The sequence below is a fragment of the Chlorocebus sabaeus genome, chromosome 18, assembly GCF_047675955.1.
Source record: "Chlorocebus sabaeus isolate Y175 chromosome 18, mChlSab1.0.hap1, whole genome shotgun sequence".
Classification (NCBI taxonomy): Eukaryota; Metazoa; Chordata; class Mammalia; order Primates; family Cercopithecidae; genus Chlorocebus; species Chlorocebus sabaeus.
This window is the reverse complement of record NC_132921.1, coordinates 69,259,407-69,281,259: the sequence shown is the minus strand read 5'-3', so window position 1 is coordinate 69,281,259 and position 21,853 is coordinate 69,259,407. Positions and strand designations below refer to the sequence as shown.

The following is a 21,853-nucleotide window of genomic DNA, read 5'->3' as shown; positions in this document are numbered from 1 at the left end:
GCTGAGGCAGGAGAATGGTGTAAACCCGGGAGGCGGAGCTTGCAGTGAGCTGAGATCTGGCCACTGCACTCCAACCTGGGAGACAGAGCGACACTCCGTCTCAACAAAAAAAAAAAAAAAGAAAGAGAGAAAAGAACTGCAATTTGGGCATACATGCAGACTGGGTGGTCTTGGTACATCCGAAGAATAAAGGTTGGAGGTTTTATAAAAAAGCTGAAACAGTTTTATAAAAAGCTGAAACATAGTTTCTAGTGCCATAGTTCATTGGCACCAGAAAAGTTTGGGGAAGCTGGCAAGCTCTGATTGTTGAGTGACGATGGTGCGTAAGGTGGTGGGATAAAAGGAGTTTTAGGAGTCACAGCAGGTATTCCAGGAACTATTAGATAAAACTGGTTTCAGGCTACAGCAGGCAGCTTCAGCAGCTGGGATGGCAGAGAATGACATACTTGGAGCAATGGTGTGTGTCCAGGGTGCTTTTCCCCCAGCCTCTTGACTGTTTCAGTTAGGTATGACAAGAATGACCCAATTCGTAGGATCACCTTTCACAGTGGGAGGGAACTTCTATTTGTTCCTGGTCTTAAGGTGAAAAGGATAATCTGGGTCTAATAATTATTTATTTAAATGTATTTGGCTCTTTGACTTCTTGGATATGGAAACTCTGGACAGCCAGTTTTTTATGGGGGACCCTGTAATGATCCCACATAGGCAGAAGGAGAATACAGTGAAGTAGTACCCTAGGCCACACACAACTTTCAAGGCCTTCCCCATCCTGGTGTCAATGTGAGGGATCTTCTAACATCACCAACCACTGCCCAGTCAGTGGGTTGTGCTGGCTAGCACAGTGATGGCCCACTCCAAACCCCTGTGACTTCATAGATCCACCCCATGTAAAGACAAGCCACTGGGCTGGGCACAGTGGCTTCCACCTGTAATTCCAGTGCTTTGGGAGGCCAAGGCAGAAGGATTGCTTGAGCCCAGGAGTTCAAGACCAGCCTGGGCAAGACAGCAAGGCCCTGTCTCTACACACATACACACACACACACACACACACAAAATTAAAAATTAGCCAGGCATGGTGGCATGCACCTGTAGTCCCAGATACTCCAGAGGCCCAAGCAGGAGGATCCCTTAAGCCCACGAGTTTGATGCTGCAGTGAGCTATGATCACTCCACTGTACTCCAACATAGGAAACAAAGCAAGATCCCATCTCTAAAAATAAATAAATTAATTAATAATAAAAAGAGAGGGCACTGTTCTGCTGCCCTGAATCCAAGTAGCAAGTTGTCCTCAGGCCTTGGACTTTCTGCTCTTTAGAGAAAATGTTTTCCAAAATCAGCTCCATCTCAACCCACTAACCCCTCTGACTCTGAGACTAAGGGAATGTCCATGAGTGTCACATCGAAACTCACTGTCCCTTTCTTGACTCATATTGCCAAGGTGGGCTCCTCTGTCCCAGTAAATTGGCTCTGCTCAGCATGAGTCCCTCACACTATGGAACCCAGCAGGTGGAACACACAGGCCGTGAGAGCTGAGTGAATCCTTGGTGCATATTTTCAGGAAAGGTGGCATAACCATCCCATTGCTGATCGCCCTTAGTCCTCACCTCTCACCCGCTCCACTACCAGATGCTAACTAAAAGATGTACGACACCTGTCATGATCAGCCTGTTTATGCCATTACTTGGCTCCACATAACTCTTATGATGTCATCTTGTACAATTTTACGGGAAATTTAGGCAGGAAATAAAACTATTAAAACACATATTTATAAACATGGGCTAATTTGTATACTTTTTAGCAAATATTTAAAACACAGCTTAGTCACTATTCTTACTTTTTGTAAGCTTCCAATCTGCTGAGACCGGAATTTGGAACAAATTTAAAGGAAAACATTTGTTGAATGTTAAATATAAACTACTGAAATAAGTGGTCATACATAATACAGTGGCTGGCATTGGCCCCCTTGATAATGTGTGATACTAAAAATCAAAACATTTTTTAAAGAATGACTGCTTCAATCGCTGAAAGTTTTTGTATAGAAAAACTGCATCACTGAAAACATTAGGCTGCATGAAATAAGCCAGGCACAAAAGGACAGCACTGTATGACTCCACTTACATAAGCTACCTAGAGCGGCCAAATTCATAGAGACAAAAAGTGGAACAGTGGTTGCCAGGGCTGGAGGAGGAGGAAGGAGGAGTCAGAGTTTAATAGGTACAGAGTTTCAGTTGGGGGAAGATGCAGAAGTTCTGGAGAAGGACGATGGTGATAGTTGTACAATGTGAATGCATTTATAATGCACTGAACTGTACACTTAAAAATGGTTCACATAGTAAATCTGATGCTATGTATATTCTACTACATTTTTTTAAAAGGAGGAAAACACCAAATCAGATGTGTAATTCAAGAACTAAAATCCTTCCTTCCTTCCTTCCCTCTTTCTTTCCTTCCTTCCTTCCTTCCTTCCTAATTAACATGAAACGTGATCCCTACCTTTGGCTCCATCACCCAGCATCTCCCTCACGGGAAGAACCCTCCCTTGTACACCCGTTACCCACACAACCAGTGAGGGCCACTGAAGGGGCACACGGTGTCCACACATGTGGAAATGAGGCTACACAGAGCCTGTGGTGTTTCACGAAGTGCTCCCCACAGGTCACTGACATGAAATGGTTTGTTTTTTCATAATCATCTAAAGTTATTTTTCTAAATTTTGTAATTTCAAAACTGCTGAGAGACTACAACTCCAGTCCAATTTATTTTGCTTTGTCTCATCATTCACCATACAAAGCCTGACTGTAAACTCATTCTAAGCCTCACCAAGGTGGTCTGAGTAAGACCTAGGGAGGACGAATACTCACTAGTGATCATATTACAGCTAGATCTCAAGTGGGAGTCTCAGTGTGGACAACTGAATGAGATATTCAAGGAAGGAGAGTAATTCAATTTTTCGTTTCTTGGGTTCAGTGACTGGAATTATTCAGATTCAACTAAAAGAAAGTCAAATTCAATGCCCACCTCCCAAACATTGTAAGTGTTAATTTTTATTATAAAGTTAGACTTGGTTATAAAGGAAATGTGTCAGATAGAAACGATGGGGCAATAACCTCAAATCCTACCATCCAGATAAAAAACACTGTTAGATGGACACAAACATGGGAATGAACGATAGACAATGGGGACTACTTGTGGGGAATGGTGGGATGGGGGTATGGGCTGGAAGGCTACCTATGAGAACTATGCTCACTACCTGGGTGATGGCATCATTTGTATACCAAGCCTCAGCAACACGCAATTTACCCATTTAACAAACCTACACATGTATCCCCTGAACCTAAAATAAAAGAAAAAGGAGAAGAAAATCAGTGTATTTTATTGTATGCAAATTTCACATTAATTTTTTACAAATTACAAACAAATCTTGGTTCTTAAAAAAATAGGCACTACTGCATCTAAATATCTGAAAATTTCATGAGATATTAATAGGGTTTTGAAACAAATATACTGATTAAAGATTTTTTTTTTAATTATTGTATTTTAATAGACTTCTTTCAGCTTGGGGCTTTTTAATCCAATCAAAAATTAGATGAAGATTTCCATCTTCTATTTCTTACCTGGCATAATTCAGAAGAGAAAATAAGAATTTACCAAAAGCTGCCCATTTAGGTGAGTCAAAATTAAGCTCAGAGATGAATTCATACCAAATTGCCTCCACATTATTTAATAATACTAATAAAGGGAATAAATCTGTTGAACGTTGCACTGGGCCAGGTTAAAGGCTAAGCTCCTGGTGTGTATTATTGGGTCTCACCTGGTCAGTAACTCTTTGAGGCAGGTTTTAAACGTCTTCCCATGGCTTCCAGGGTCCTATGTGGTCTGACTCCCACCCCCAGCTCCAGCAGAGCATGTTCCTGCCCTTCCCTATGCTGGATCACTCAGCCTCCATGGCCTCCTGGCCTTGACAGGATTCAGGTCTTTACTCAAAGATGCATCCTCAGAAAAGCTGTCTTTGTCCGCAGCGCCCATGGCTCTCTAAAGCTTTATCCCGGTTCCTCTTCAGCACTCTTGGCACTTCCCACCATGACAGTCTATTTTCTCCACTTACCTGTGGACTGCCTGCCTCCTCCATGGGATTTAATCATCAAGAGGCTAGAAACTCCATTGCTACAGCTCTAGCACCTACAGCCAGGACCATGGGAGTCATTCCACAAACAGCTATTACTAATATTTTACAGATAATAGGACTAAAATGGGGAGCTTCAGAACTTGCCCAAGGTCAACAGCTACACATTGATAGAGCCAGCAGCTGACCTGGGCAGGGCATGTAGACCCACGGTCAACAGCCTGCAGGGTCATTTCAAGAAGATCCAAATGTATGCACCTGAAATCAAAGACTAGCCTCTTCCCCAGATGCATGTTCTCACGTGAAGAGAATACGCAAGGGTACTTGAAAGAACAAAGTGAAGGCTGTCATTCTCCCACGGATGCCTGGGTAAAGTATTCTTTTTCTGAACTTCAGTTTCCTATGTTGTAAAATGAGGATAATGCCACCCAATCTCCCAGGCCCATCATGACGACCAAATGATACAGAACAAAAAAGCAAATGTTATTAACTGCTTAGTGTCATGTACATATACAAGATTACTTTGTTTTCTAAGGCAGACTGATCTGAAAATCTGTGCAGTTACTTGCCTAAGATTTAGACTTTTTATCTTACTTTTTTTTAAAGAAAGCTATATGGAAAGCTAGATTTGATGCTTTAATGTGCTGGGTCTGATGAACTATATTTTGGATTACCTCTTAAATACTCACGACTAGAAAGTCATTACTAAATGTGGGGGACGGGAGCGGTGGCTCACACCTGTAATCCCAGCACTTTGGGAGGCCAAGGCAGGCAGATCATGAGGTCAGATCGAGACCATCCTGGCTAACACGGTGAAACCCCGTCTCTACTAAACATACAAAAAATTAGCTGGGCATGGTGGCAGGCACCTGTAGCCCCAGCTGCTCGGGAGGCTGAGGCAGGAGAATGGCATGAACCTGGAGACGGAGCTTGCAGTGAGCCAAGATTGTGCCACTGCTCTCCAGCCTGGGCAACAGAGCGAGACTCCGTCTCAATAAATGAATGAATGAATGAATGAATGAATGAATGAATGAATGTGGGAAATGTGGTTTTCTAGCATATCATCGTAAGCCCATCCAGGAAGGATCTTATCAGACTAAGAAGATAAGGTAGGCTGAGAAGAGGATCTTTATTTGTTTCACTTGGTGAAAAATCTCAGGCATCTAAAACAATGCATAGCACATAGCAGGTGTTTAATAAACATTTGTTGAATGTTGACTGATTTGAAAGAACGAACAGGATAATTAGAGAACTGTCTGAACATTCTGTGCCAAAACCATTTCTCACTGGAGACATGTTGAAATTTAAGATGGGAAAAGTATGTTTAAGCCTACTGTCATCTTCCCTCCATTACTCTCTAAGACCTGAAGAAGCCCTGAAGTGTGAATAAATAGGGAAGTCTTCCCTAGCACAAGGAAAATGTGCCTGGTAAGTGCATCCAAAGAGAAAACTTCAATTACTTTGTCTGTCAATCCATCTTCCTTCCCAAATGTGAAACTGACTCTAAACAAATATATGTAGTCATTTTTCTATTTTCTGGGTCATCACACAGAGTGCACACTGCTGCCCCATCCTGACACTTTCCTCTCTGTCTTTCATGCGGGCACCCACCGACATGATTCGATTCTTAGTCACAACATCTCCATGAAAATTAGCAGCAGCATCATTCCCAACTCCCCACAGGTATAACTAAGACATGGAAAGCTAAATGAGCTTTATGTAGTCCCAAGCTATACTACTGGAAAAATACTAAGAGAATTACGTTATCACAACACCGATATCCACTTTCACTCAATTACAGCCTTTTAGAGGTAAGAAAACTTAAGGGGACAACACAGACTATAAATACATGTCATGAGTATCAAATAGCTATGGTTATAGCTATGATTATAAGTTACCTTTACATTCTTAGTATTGTAGATGAATTGGATTATTTAATTTTTGTATAAAACAGGGTTATATTTTTAAGCATACAGAATCTATTAAGTATCAGTTGTATAGAACTGGAACACTGAGGTGCAAGTATACAAAATACCACATTATCAAACCAGGTAGGTGTTTATACATCATAAAACCCTTTTTAAAGTTTTTAATCTATGTGATAATTATAGAATGTGCTACAGTATATAAAGTGATAGAATGCAAGAGTGCTAACAAAATACACCAGTTACTATATCAAGATTTTTGTGCTCAAAGTAGCAATCCTTATGATAAAGTTCAAGAAATTTCCCCACTGTAGGCTAGGCGCAGTGGCTCACACCTGTAATCCCCACACTTTGGGAGGCTGAGGCAGGTGGATCATCTGAGGTCAGGAGTTCGAGATCAGCCTGGCCAACACGGTGAAACCCCGTCTACTAAAAATACAAAAACTAGCTGGGCGTGGTGGCAGGTGCCTGTAGTCCCAGTTAGCTACTTGGGAGGCTAAGGCAGGAGAATCACTTGAACCAGGACGGGAAGTGGTGGGGGGCTGCAGAGGTTGCAGTGATCTGAAATCGTGCCACTTCATTCCAGCCTGGGTGAAAGAGCAAAACTCTGCCTCAAAAAAATAAAAATTTAAAAAAAAAAGAAAAAAGAAAGAAATTTCCCCATTGCTAATAGAGAAGATCAACTGATATGAAATGAATCACTCACTCACTGATAAAAGAGAAATTAGGTTTGGCATGGTTTCACCACCAAAAAACCGTGATGACTCAGAGCTAGTAGCAAAAGTTTAATCTACTATGACATGCATGTTCACTTGAAATACAAAAATTTAAACAGCATTTAGTATTTATTTGCCCTAAATATGTATTTCCAGAGCTAATGTCACTGCTCCAGAGTGATTATCAAGCCAGCTCGCCTAAAGCTCCAAACTGCATTTTAGCTTTTTAAATGTGGTTAAAAATAACCTCACACATGAGGATATAGGGAAACAATCTATACGCAGGAACACTAGCTTTTAAAAAGACACAGAAAAAGTAAAAAGCTAAAAATTAGAATGACATGTTAGTCTCTTATTGTCATAACTTTTAAATCCATCTTGATGAATTATTACTCTTCATTTATAAAGATGGGGTCTTCCCATGTTGTCCAGGATGGTCTCAAACTGCTGGACTCAAGCAATTCTCTCACCTCAGCCTCCCAAAGTGCCAGCATGACAGGCATGAGCCACCACACCCGGCCCTTGATGAATTATTCACTTATTAGAGTTATAGGAGTGTGACAAAGATTAAGGTACTAAAAAAAATAAAGAAAATCACATCACAACGCTTTTCAAGAGGTAGCAAATTTAAGGCAATGATAGAGGAAATCTCTAATCATGTTTTTTTTTTCTTACTGATTTTAATAGCCCCATGTTTAGAAAACACATCTTCTGAAAGTGAGAGAAAATGTGAAATATTTGTAGATTAATAATTACATGAATATAGAAAACAACAACAATATAAACCATGGGTCCAAAACAACAATTACATGCTGATGCCAAAATGGTCTAAGACAGGTATCAGCAACATTTTTCCGTAAAGGGCCAGAGTATAAATATCTTATGCTTTGTGGACCAGTCTCTACTGCAACTACTAAACTCTGTCACTGTAGCTTAAAACCAACCACTTGACACCATTTAAACAAATGGGCATGGCTGTGTGTTAGTAAAACTTTACTTGTGAATGTTGCATTTTTAATTTCACATCACAACATTTTATTATTCTTTTTGCTTTTTTACAACTATTAAAATATGTAACAACCACTCTTAGCTCACAAGCCACACAAAAACTGGCAGCAAGCTGGATTTGATCAGTAGGACAGTTTGCCAACTCTTGGTCTCTGAAGTGTTACGGAACCAACCTATATACATGAGACAAATACACATACCCATGAAAGAATAAATCCAATAGTATTTTAAATAAAGGTTTAGAAAATTTGTCCTCAAAAAGCTATGGTTCTATCTGATTTTCCTATCCATTTACCCTGAGAAATTCATAAGAGTCATTTCTGTTTTAGCATGGGAAAACCAGCCTTGGAATCAGTTTTTGAAAGGAATAAATCATATTGCACACATTAATGGAAGAGGAGAAGAAGAAAAAGAAGGTGAAAACCCCTGAAACTAAGTAGCACTTAAAACTTACGGCTGTATACACATATTGGAGACTCAGTTTAAAAATCTAGACTTTAGGATAGTACATGCATGTTTAGAAGACGCTGTTTCCTCACTTCTAACAATGTTGCTTTGAGAATGGAACTCCTCACTTTGGTCGATGGGTCAGCTGGGTACAGCTCCACATTCTTTTATAAAATACTGGGTTTATACTGAGAAACTGCTTTTAGAACACTTCCAGTCTACAGCACACTTAATTACATATCATTTTAGATTGTTCACTAATTGTATTTTTGTAACTTTTCTTCCCCAAGTAGATAAGTTCCTAAAGAGAAAAAAGTCACTTCTTATAATCCTTCCTCTCCTACAATAATTACCATCATGTTTAGTATACACTGGGGCCCAAAAACAATTTCTAATGACTAAAGTTTGTTTAACAGGTAGTAAAGAAAAAAAAAAAAGAAATACCCGTATTTTCAGTTCTATATTATGGCAAAAACATTTAATCTGATGGAGCAAGGACAGTTTTCAGAAATCTGAGCTGCACCCCTGAGCATAAGCACAGCCAGAGGGGTGGGGGAACTGCCAGTCCTTCCCTTTCCTTACTCACACGCTGACACCTAAACCACTCTCAGATCCAAACAATGAGTTGCAATCCGTTTGGGGGTGAGGGTCCAAAACACACCTTCTGGAACTATCAGAAATAAGACAGACTTGACGAAAGGGTTGCAAGATGTACCACTCAGAGATCTTAAGCTACAAAGGCCTAATATTAATTATCAAGTATTCTATTCATCAACAGAAGACTAAATCATAAGAAAACATATATATGCCTCCGTGTCATTCTTCTCAAGTCAGAAGAGCCTTCAAAGCCCATATATGTGCAACATCACTTCCTCTTCATTCACCTTTGTTCTTTCAGTTACCTAACTGGCTGTGCCAGGATACACCTGGGCTTTGATCTTTACTACCACTTTTTTAACGGCCTGTGCTAGAAACCTATGCTTTTAATATTCTAAAGTTGACAACTTAGTCTAAGATGGGCCGCTGAAAAAAAGAAAAGGACAAGACGGTGACAAGAAATGATTTCTTTGGCCTCATTTACCAAGGGAAGTGAGTTATCCTGTGGCAGAAATAGAGTCAGAAGAGGCTAGAAAAGACTCTGAAATACTTGGGCTTCTTTGTAAAAGTTAATTTGTTCAACTCAAGTTTCGATTTAAGAACAAAAATAATGAAATCAACTACCTAATGTGAAGTATTTCAAATTTTTTATCAAATGAGGAGTTAATAGACAAAGCAAGAGGGAGTGCATTCTTCTGGGGCAATCTACCACGACTAATCTAAGGGCCTCCCCACTCTCATGGCCTCAGCCAGCCCAGCCTCACTGCACACAGGCAGGGTCCTCTTGAGAGGGCAGAAAAGACCAAAAGGCCATCGGAGGAGACACCTTTTTGGGAAACGATGGCCCCACAGGAGGAGCACGGCTGTGTTCTCCTCTTCCCCTCTCTTTATCACTGACAGGAACAGAAGCAGGAACTGGAATTTGGAAAAGCAACTAAAGCTGCTTTAAACAGTCCTATTCAACAGCACACACATATACAAGAGAACAGGAGACACAGAAAAGGAGGGTGTGAGCTGCAGCTGCAAGGAGATAACCAACAGCTAGAAAGGCTTTGAGTCCAGTGAAGCCATAGTGATAAAGAGCTCAATGCTCCCTTCTCTGAAGCTACAAGGAGTTAAATGTGGGAAGGAGAGGGCAGGAACACAGTGGGCATCATACCGTCAAAGCTTAGTGACAACATTAAACTCTACTTCACGTTTAAAAGCTACCTTTACAAGATTACTTACTAAATGTAATTATTCCTATGCTTTGGAGCATTAATGAAAAACTTTGCATTCATTAAAAAGTATAAAAATTGTGTTGTATCTGAAATCCAAATCAGAACATGTTTCACAGTTTGAAACCTGGATGGAGCAAACTCATCACCGAATCTGCAGACCTAAAGTCCTAAAGGGATGTCCAGTGTCATAGCCTGAAAAAGGGTCCACTGCAATAATCAAGCTCCAAGCTGATTAGACTTCACTAGCCACCATCTTCCTACTTTTCCCTCCCAATAAGAAGTAGAATTCTTTTTGGTGTTCAGTGGAACACATCTTTCACTCATCAGAAATTCACTAAGCATTTCTTCAGTGGAAAAAATACCCGCATTTATGCATTGCCATTTCATCTTCAGAACACTGTCAAGATCACTGGGTATTCTCCTAGATCTCCCAGGTGCCAAGTGAGCCCCTGAGGCTGAGAAAAGTCCCCCACCAAGGCCTCCTATCTGGGATGGATGAGACTGTTATTTGGATTCCCCAACTGGAGTTTCACCCCTTAGACACATTTGCCAGCAAAGATCCTAATCTTTTTCTCATATCTGCTGCTTGGGAAAAGATCCACTGGGTAATGCCCACTAATCTAGCTAAGGGGTACTTGCAAATAAAAGAAGCAAAATTTAGACTTTAAGGAGAGAGAGTCAAAGACCTCTCCACCTGACTGCCACATCCAAAGACCAACACCTTCACTCATTCAACCAATATCCAGTGAACACATACTGTGATTGAGACTCTTGTGTTCCTCTTTATTTTAAAACAAAACTTAAAACTGAAAGCAAACCTGATGGCATCCATGGATCAGAAGTCGGTTTGGTCAAGGTGTTCACTTGCTCCCAGTTGAAGTCATCATCTTCAGATTGACTATATCCACATGTGCTATACGGCTCATCAAAGAGGCAGCCACCTAAATTGTAGAAGAATAAAAAGTAATGTAAATACCAACCAGACCTCTGGAATAAGCTATGATGATTGCAGGAAGCCTTAGACTTGATGGCAAGTTTGATGCCAAACTAAATCTGATTAGGTCTTTCTACTCAGGAGCTGTGCATCCAACACTTACTGATCCCTTGCTGAGTGCTGCTAAATATTAACTACGCCTCACCCACACTGCTGTATTACGCAGCTCTCCAAAAGCAATGTAATGTTGGTAGAAGCCAACTGAAGGTAAGACCTAGCCAGGCACGGTGGCTCATGCCTGTAATACCAGCACTTTGGGAGGCTGAGGTGGGCGAATCACCTGAGGTCAGGAGTGCGAGACCAGCCTGGCCAACATGGTGAAACCCTGTCTCCACAAAAATACAAAAATTAGCCAGGTATGATGGCGGGTGCCTGTAATCCCAGCTACTCGAGAGGCTGAGGCGGAAGAATCGCTTGAACCTGAGAGGTGGAGGTTGCAGTGAGCTGAGATCATGCCACTGCACTCCAGCCTGAGCGACAGGGCGAGACTCTATGTCAAAAAAAAAACAAAAAGAAAGAAAGAAAGACTTAAGCAAATTTAAAATCTGTAGTTTCCAGATGTATAGGAATTTGAAAAATTGCTCTTGCATTCAAAATTTTAAGAGAACTGACTTAAATGTTCAACATGTTTTCAATAAAGAAAAAACACTTATAATTTGTCCAAAAAAATGAAACAAGAAATGCTTTCACCACAATCCTGGCACAATAGTAGAGGACAAGATGCAGTACAAGCCATGGCACAACTTGCAAAATATTTTCCAAATACTTATTCCAAATCTAACAAAGAAACAAGGTTTTACTTTAATACTTTGGTGATTTGAGGTCTCAAAATTAAAAGAGATGATAAATTCACTTACAGTCCATACAAGTTTTAACGGCAAAAATAAATTCAAAACTAACCATGTGGTAAACATCTGCTTAATTCTGGTAATAGAAATGAAACTACTTAAATGAAAAAAACAAAGAATAATAGAAAATGCAGCATATACATAGCAATTCAGCTGTTTCAGCATCAATAGCATTCGGCACATTAATGATTTTGTCCCATCCCATATCCTCTTGAATGCCTCCTGTTACTTTTTTTAGTATCAGATCTTTTCTCCATGTTTCACATGGGGAAGTGATTAATTAAATTGATCTTATTATTATGAAAATTCTACTATCCATCATATAATGCTATTAATCATATTAATTCAAAAAATTATAATTGTTTGCCACTGATGACAATTAAGTGTTCTGGTTCAAGAAAACATGAATTTAAGAATATTTTTACATTATGTCCACAATGTGTGTCCTGTTGGCAAGAAGGTAAGTAAAACAGCCATTGTCCAACCTCAGAGCGAAAACAGATGTTAGAGGTCACCTGGTCCAGCTTCTATCCAAATGCTTAGGTCAACTGTACAACCTCCTAGCCAGCCAGCCTCTGAACAGATGAGGCACTCAGAATTCTGTAAAGCATCCTGACTATGTAGAACATCCCCCCTTAAAAAGGCCCAAACTCTGCTTCTTGAAATGTGTACCCATTTATCTTTGTTCTATCCTGTGAAAAAATAGTAAAAAAAAAAAAAAAAAAAAAAAAAAAAAAAAAAAAAAAAAAGAAAGAAAAGAAAAGAAAAGAAAAAAGAAAAATCTTAGCTTTGGCACTGGAAAGCTGATTATTTGAAAAGAGCTGTCATGTTCTAAGTCTTCACTTCTCCAGGCAACAGGCAAAGTATGCTTTGCTCCCTGCAATTCCTGCTACTAAAAGGTTTACAGGCCCTTCAAGCATCCTGGCAGCTGTTCAGAATTCAAGGGGCTACTGCCCTTGATCGCATTCTCTTCTCAGTGCAGAGAGGGCGCTGGTCCATTCTCAGCTTCTGTGAGCCTGAAATCCCATACGGCTTTTGCACACCACTGCCGTTGAGTCTCTCTCCACCTTTCTAACAAAGTAAACAGTTTTCTGAATTCAAACCAGGACTATCCATTTATGCTTACTAAATCCCATCTCCTGCTGTTAGTGCATCACTCCATCCTACAACTCTGACGTTGTCATTCAATCCTGGTAATAGCCATCTTACCTAGCTTTGTGTTGTCTGCAAATCTGATGAGCATGCTTTCTACATCTGCCTCCAAGGCTCCGATAAACAATGTTAAACAGGATAGCATCAAGGAACCTCAAACCGTCTGTCCCAACTTTCTAGCTTTGTCTTAGTTGTTAGCTCCAGATCTGATGGTGAAATTAGTGTCCCTGGACACTGTCTTCTCTAACACTTTTAACAATTACTTGTTTCAACTAAACACTCCATTGAGAACAAAACAACTCCAAAAATACAGCCTTAATTCAATATTTCATTTGACAACAACTGGTTATTTATATTGCCCTCTTACTGAGTTTTAACAACTCCAGAAACAAAATGGATTTGTTTAAAATGCATAATACTAACAACTTTCCAATTTGGGGTATGAAAAAATGTTAGAAGACTGCAAACATTTATGAGAAATAGTGTCTCTTGGTTGCAAACTCTAATTTTGATGCAGAAAACAGCTTCGGTATTGTAGCAATAAGCTCAAATAGCAACAGCACTAATAATATTCAAAAAGAATGAAATCCTCAATTTTGACAGAGAAGGTCCCCCAGTGGAAACAGATAGCACTCAGATGAAAGTCCTACAGTGTGATCTTAAACAGTGAGAAATAGTGATAAGCATCCACAAAACAACTTAAGGCTAGCTACAGATCTGGTTTACAGAACCACTATTGCACTATAATAGAAGCACATATAAAGCAAAAGCATGCACGTGTGGCTGAGAGCAAACCCAGAAGACTAATACACCACTGGTGCGAGGTTATAATTTTCCCATTACACAAAGCTGTCCTTATCACTTGAAACGAAACAAATAAAGTATGATATGGTTCTTTCTGGACTCATGAAGGATTATTGAACTACCGGAAAATGGGATCAACTATGAATTTCATATTGCCCAATGAGGATACATTTCCCTGCACACCGATTTTCAGATCCACCCCTAGCCTTCATTCAACAGATATGGGACCGCCCAAAATAACAAATATGGTTTATTGGGGTAAAATAAGATGAGTTAAATTACATCACAATTAAAATAACCAAGTAAAGAAAGAACAACTAAGCTTTCAGTTTTCAGGACAGCTTTGGGTAGTAGCAAAATGCATAGATTCTGAGTAAAACACAGGCATATTCCAATTCTTCCACTGTTAGCTTGGTGATTTTAGACAAATCACTTAGAAACAAGTCTAGTTTCTTTATCTATAAAACAGAGATAACATGTACCTCACGTAGTATTTCTGACAGTTAAATAAGACAGCAAATATAAAGTCAGTGTAACAAGAGTCGGGCATGTTCAACCAGCATCAGTTATTACCAGTTCTTCAATCCTTCTTGCCAGATATACCTCATAGAACAAAGCACTCTCAGGAGTTCATTTCATTGCAACTAGTTGGAATAGATAATTGAAAACTTCCAAGCGCACCTCATGAGAAGATGAAGAGTTGTGAGCATTCATATAGGTAACACCCTGCGGGTGCCTCTATTAAACATGGAAGTGCCAAGAACAGGCGGTTAGTGAGGTTCTTCAAGTAAATACTATGGGGGACAATGAAAAAAATATGATAAGGAGGCAAAGTCCCCCGAAACACAGTAAAAGGAAGCATTTCTAAAAATACAGTCTTCTTGATTTTCTGAATAACACAGACGCATTTTGCCATCATCCACAGGAGTATGGTCAGCAGCAGACTCCCTAAGTTTTCTCCAGAACTGTCACACCTAGGCTGGCTCCCAGCACTCCATGGCCATACTGTATTCCTCTGTTAAATCAAAGTAAGTTATTTCTGTTTCAGAGAGGGGAATCACGACTGAACCAAAGTCATATACAAGATGGAGGAAAGTTGATACAAGCTGGGTGGGGTCGTGTTCTGCATCACTCATTCCGCCTCTGTCTCTGTCTCTCTCTCACACACACACACGTGTACCTGCATATCTCCATCATACCTTGGGAAAGGCTTTTCCTTAGCAACGTTGAATACAACACACAGGTTCTGGATACGAATGAGTTACTAAGCAAAAAGAAGTGTCACTGGATGGCAAATACTCAAGTAATTGATGACAATGATGATTCCTATACTGTTCCCAGACATGCAATTCAACACAATAACATAAAAAATTAAATTGATAAAACTGTTAAAAGTATAACTTAAAAGGCAAGGGAAGTAGAGCAAAGAAAAGGACACTAGAAATGTGGCTAGGACTCCACCCACCCACCACCAAAAAAATCTTTTTAAAAAGTCACTAAGTTCATGTACCGAATGTTATCCACAGATTTCACTTGGAGTTTTGGGGTAGCCAGTGCAAAGAAGAAAATATGATTGATCATACAATTTACAGGACCTATAAAATAATATATAAATGTGATAATAGAGACTAACATTTACCCAGGACTTGTTTAATCCTCACACCAACTCTATGAGGTAGACACTATGATCCTCATTTTACAGATACAGAAACCAAAGCATAGAAGGTTACACAGCCTGTCCAAGATCTCAAAGCTGGAGAGTCGTGAAGCAGATACTTGAATCCAGGCATCCAGTCATAAGGGACCCATATTCTTAACACTACAGGATAGTATCTCCCAAACTGGAGACCAAGAAGATACACAACTACACTAACCCTAAATTCAGAGAGAACTATCTCCCTTCCCAGAACCCTAGGAAGAAGCAACTGCCGGAAGTTAATGAACAGAGTTTTCAACAGCATCCCTCAGAACAGAGCAATGAGGTTTAGGACCCATCAGTAACATCTTATGACAGTATGTGACCACACTCCAAGTCAACAAGCTTGATTCAGTGGGAGCCCAGGGCATTCTAGATTAAAACTGAAATATACTTTAAAATTATCTTTATGGGCTGGGCACAGTGGCTCATGTCTGTAATCCCAGCACTCTGGGAGGTTGAGGTGGGTGGATCATCTGAGGTCGGGAGTTCGAGACTAGCCTGACCAACAAGGAGAAACTCCGTCTCTACCAAAAATATAAAATTAGCCAGGTGGTGCATGGCTGTAATCCCAGCTAGTCAGGGGGCTGAGGCAGGAGAATCACTTGAACCCGGGAGGTAGAGGTTGCAGTGAGCCAACGTCGCGCCATTGCACTCCAGCCTGGGCAACAAGATCAAAACTCCGTCTTAAAAAAAATAAAATAAAATATATATATATATACACACACACACACACACACATATACACACACACACACATACACATATATCTTTATGGATACTCTTGCCTTAGTGGGCTGCTATAAGTTTGCACATTTACTCCAACTAAAAACTGCAGCTAGTCTGTGCTGTTATTGAAGTGCAGACCCACATGTTTTTTATTCTTCGTGTTTTTCAAGACAAGATCTCATTCTGCTGCTCAGGCTTGAGTGCAGTGGCAGTGGCACAGTCCTAGCTCACTACAGCCTTGATCTCCCAGGCTCAAGCAGTCTTCCCACCTCAGCCTCCAGAGTACCTGGGATCACAGGCACATGCCACCTTGCCTAACTAATTTTTTGTTTCCTTTGAAAGAGACGAGATCTCCCTATGTTGCTGATTTTGAACTCCTAAGTTCAAGTGATCCTCTCGCCTCAGCCTCCCAAAGGGCTAGGATTAAGGCAGGATCCAACATGCGCAGATCCTATATGTTTTAGAAATCAAAGGAAATGGAATTGGGCCCAATATTCTCTCCTGAAAATCATAGAGTTTCAGAAGAGAAAAACCCATAGGCAGAGTAGCAACTCTGCTCAAAAGCAATATTGATTATAACTGTATCTTGGTCACCTTGGTATTCCTTAGACCAGGATGCATGATAAACACCCAGTAAAGGCTTTTTAAAAGGATGGGTAATGAATCCCCCAAAGTTCTATGCAAAATCTGGCTGCAATTATTTTGTCTGGAAATTTCCAAAAGAAGCATAATATAATAAACATCTGAACAATGAAAACAATCTTAACCTTCGTCCACAAACCATCCAGCCCTGTCCTGGTGTATCCCAGGATGAATCAACTGCAAAATGTGATGAAATCAATGAACTTGTTCATTTTTCTAGTATGGCTGAAAACTATAAGCAAGTTAAATGTTAATGAAGTCTCCACAAATTATGGCTTTCAGTTTACAGATGCTGAATTCTTTTTTTTTTTTTTTTCCTGGCAATTATTAGAAAGCAAGGCTAGTTGTCAATAAAAGTCATTCTTAATTTATGAAAATAAAATACTGTCACTTGCATAATGGAGGATATTTATCTTTTTTCTTTCTTTGGAACAGCTGAGGATGATTCAGTTAATTCAAGAGTAGTATAAAATCATTAAGGCATAAGCTATAAAGAAAATGGTCCATTTTCACCCCAAAGGAAACCTTATGTGACCATTCTACATCCTACTGAAACTTCAGGTCTGGAGACAGAACAACGGAAAACAAATGGACAAGAATTAGAGTCCACCATTTAAAGCAGTATATTAAAAATTGTTTTTTTATTGTGACTCATAGTCATGACATCTTGACCCAATACACGTAAATAATTTGGACACTTTAAAAACCAAATTTATCTCTACTGAGATAAACAAATATTTATCATTCTGTTCTAAGAGGAGGCTCTAGACCACTAAATTGATTTCAAGATCCTTCAAGATTGCTACTTGTATTCTTCAGGTTTGAGGGTAAGAGCCATCACCTAGGACTGTTTATTTAGCTTGAAGTTACCAATCAGCACTACTGTGTGAGAGCACTGCTACACAGTCTAAGGGCAACCTGTGAGCTACAAAGTTCTCTGATATCAACAGCTACCATTTCGCGAACAGAGACCATGTGCCAGTCAGATTCTGCCTAAGGCAAAATATAGTTATGATGTCATTGACTCCTCACAACCAGTAAGACTTTTATCTCAACATGTCTGATTCGATTAACATGTTACAGAACAAAAACCATGCAAATATAACATGTATTACCTCATTTTAATTAAAAAAAATTCTAAAGGCAAATATCAATATTCCCTGTGCCAGTTATCAATGTACTACACCTCTTAGCTCTAAATCCACTTTTCATTTCAAAAATGTATCCAGACGCTTTAACTACGTTTTCTGTCCTAGTGGGCAAGAAGGTAAGTTTTATCAGTAGAGGGTACAGGAGAGATCCTGCAGGAGGAAGGGGTGGCCTCCCTGAGCTCCCTGGCAGGCCCATCAGTGCACAACGCAGGGTCGCCCCCTGCCTGGCTCCTCCAGTAGCAGCAGCTTGCCCCTATACAGTGCCCCAGTGGTTCCGTAGCAAGTGCCTCCAGCAGAACACCACCTGTGAACAGCTTTCACAGCCAGTCAGAGGGCACATTACCTCTGAGTCCTGCAGGTGCAGCCCCATAGTAACTCCTCTGCCATCCACTGAGCCACAGCTTTCCCCTGGATCTCAGCAACGAAAGAGTCTCCTCCTTGGAGCTCTGTCTCTGCCCTGGGCTAACGTCTGCTCCATACATCCACTATTCCCTCATTCTTCAGAGCTCTCCTTAGTTTGTACTAACCCATCTCTTGTATTTTAATACCCCGTTACAGTTACTTAGTCTTTATAATAAATGTTCCCTAATTAAATTACTATGTTGCTTCTCTCTCCTGATTGGATCCTGATCAGTACATTCTTATTTTTACAAATGGCAGTTTAAAAGGGTCACATAATCTCAACCAAAGTCACAGGAGCTTCAGCGCAGGACTAGCAATTCAAATAAGGTCTGTAGTCACACATTTTCACCAAGCTCTAGAAAGTAAGTAAACAACAATTTATGGTGCTTATATAGGAACTGTTCAGTGATTTGCATTGTAAATAAGCTCTTGAAAGTGCTGTTTCTAAGAAGCCAGTGGAGGACAATCAAATGTTAATTTCATAAACTTGTAAGATACACACACATTTTGAATTGTTCTGCCTTTAACAGGTTAAATTGACTTACATACACTAGCAATCATTCTTCCTGTTATAATTATAGTCCATTTAAAGTTATTTTGTAAAAAGACTATAATACTCCTTGATGAGTTTTTCTGGAACATTTTTCTCATTTGTTCCAAATACAGAATGACCCCATTTAAGTCAGCCTTTATTAAATGCATAAAGTATTAAATGGGTCTCTCTATAGAGAAGGCAGGTCAAAAAATAGTGCTATAGTACCCCCCGAAAGAATTAATGTTATATGTTCTATTTTCCTAAATTACATAAAATCTAAGATGATCCTATTTATTTCAAATTTAAAACTGTGTAGAATAAATGGCTATAAACTACACAATGCATAGGATAAACAGAAAGAGAGCTTTAATAGGCATAATTATTTTAGGAGTATTAAAAAAAACTATACCAACATAGCAGAGGCTCTGCTTTCTTCTTTTAAATCACAGTGACTTCTACATTTAATTGCCTGCCAAACAATAAAAGTATATAATGCCTCTTAAACTTTGAGTGCGCCAGTGATGTTTAGTGAATCAGACACTAAGCATTATAGAAATGCTCTTCTACATAATTTAATCTAGCAAGCAGTTTTTACACATTGCACAGGCATTTAAATGGCTAATGCTATGCTCTATTATAAGAAGTGCTATTTGCCGATGGATATATTTTATATGTTACAAAGCAAAAAAGTTGTCTTGTTCTTGAAGTTTCTACGATTTATTACACTTACCGCGTCTTCATTTCATATCAATCTATGCATTCCTAATTTTTTAAAAGGCTGAATTGCAACAAACAAAGATGTATTTTTCTTATTGACAGTAAAATCTTCTTTAATAGGCAGTAGTATTATTCTATTCCTAAGTATTGTAATGCAGCCAAATTATTAGGAACTTGACTATCTCGATTTTCCACATACAAATGAACACCTCATAGAGCTGCTATTGGGTTTAATTAAACCAACTGCATGAATTCCCTGCATAAATGTGAATCTATCTGAATATAATACTGGTGCTCTTATCCTCTATACCACAATAGTGAAAATGAGAGAGTGTAAAAAACAGTTGTCTGCCTCTATGATAGAAACAGGAGTAACAAATGAAAACATAATGATGAAACAGCTGCCAGAAATGTCTCAGGGAGAAGATGGTCAAACTAACTCAGTATTTATGACATGATCTCCGAAGTCACTGTTGTCCTGAGTCCCAAACTGGAGCAGTAATTCTCCAAGTGGGTCCCTGGACAAGCCACCATCACCTAGGAACTCAGAAATGCGAATTCTCAGGCCTCATCCCAGACCTACTGAGTCAGAACCTCTGGGGGTGGGGCCCGGCAGCCAGTGCTTCAACAACTCTCCAGGTGACTCCGATGCACTCTAATGTTTGGTAATCACTGTTCTGGACCAACCTATTTAACTAGAATATTCTGGGAGTAGCCCCAGGAATCTGTGGTTTTAAAAAAAGGTCCCAGAGTAATCTAATCATTGACCCAGAAAGAGTGCTCTAGGGATTAGTAGTCTCAAACATTTTTCAGAAGACATTCGTTCTTAAAAAGGTACAACCATCCTATGTGTGTTTATGTATAAATTATAATCACGTAGTGCGCTACATATGCAGATTATTACAAGCATGCATAAACTGACCTTAAGTATTATTAGAAAATATATGTAAGTTGAAGTCCAAATCTTTTCTTCCATACATCAATGAGTTGTACTGTATTCCTCAAAAAGGATATGAAGAAAGTGATTCAGAGATCATTGCTCTAAATAATGCTTTTTGGTCATAAGCACCTCTCAGATGAAAAAGGGCAACAGAATAGCACGGCTGGATCAAAGTGTTGAATTTTTTGCTTAAATTTCATACTAAGAAAACCCTGATCTGTAATTTTTCTCCTAAGTAGAGCTACTCAAAACAAGAAGAGATATCTTAGATAAAAAACAATCCTGGTTACTGGTTAGAGATACCCAGGAAATTAATTAAAAAAAAAAAAAAGAATTGCATTTTATGCCCAGTAGCACTGCTGCCAGTTTAGTATGATTTACAAATCCATCTCGTGATTTTATTAGCATAAAATCATTATCTGGGAAGTTGATAAACTCCTGAACTCACCAATATGCAGTACAGTCAAACCATGCTATTTATTCAACTTAAAACAGCCAGCCAACTATTTATTTTCACTGGATGTTGATTAACCTAAACTCAACTAAATGTACTTCCCTCAATGAAAATTTTTCTACACATTATATTGATTGGGTAGAACCAAATTATAAGGAAAAAGTAAATATAGTTTCACATATCCTGTTGGTAAAATATGCATTCCAATTTCCTATCATGAGGAGAACAACTTCTAACACAACAATGGGGAACTTGTACAGCTGAGTGTATTTAATTAGGATCACAGAACTGAGATACAGTGGGTCCTGGATCTATCAGTTGCATGTGTCTTGCTCTTTGCATCAAAAGGACATATGCAGTCTTCATATCAAAGGTATGTTTAACTTACATGATTTCAACATTGAAAAGGAAGGGGCATATGATAGAGAAATCGTACATTTAGTCCAGAAGCCTAACAATCTTAAGCTGCAAACAAGCTGAAACTAAGAAATTAGAAATACGAACTGGTGCTCCTCCATCTCCACCTAGTTAGTCTCTGCTCCTTCATTCTTCAGTCTTTGTTTAGTGTGACATGTCATTGGGGTCCAAATAATTTTCATGCTTAAAGAGCAGCATTTTAATTGAAGCATGTCCAAAATCCAAATCACCAATCTAATCCTATGCTCAAATGCATGAACAGCAATCTAATGCCAAGGGGGTGCAGGGTTTGACTGTATTGGACTTAATGAGAAACGATATGCTGGTCTTCAACCC

The 21,853-nt window shown here is 39.4% G+C and overlaps 1 protein-coding gene across 7 annotated transcripts in view; it reads right to left on the bottom strand.

Annotated features, from left to right (window-relative positions):
* PTPRM (protein tyrosine phosphatase receptor type M) overlaps nucleotides 1-21,853 on the bottom strand; it is an 834,581-nt gene that overhangs the window by 613,169 nt on the left and 199,559 nt on the right. For all 7 annotated transcript variants that reach the window (XM_007974623.3, XM_073006465.1, XM_073006464.1 and 4 more), the window contains exon 2: nucleotides 10,855-10,977. In XM_007974623.3, coding sequence (XP_007972814.1) covers nucleotides 10,855-10,977 — 123 coding nt within the window. The remainder of the gene's footprint in view (nucleotides 1-10,854; nucleotides 10,978-21,853) is intronic.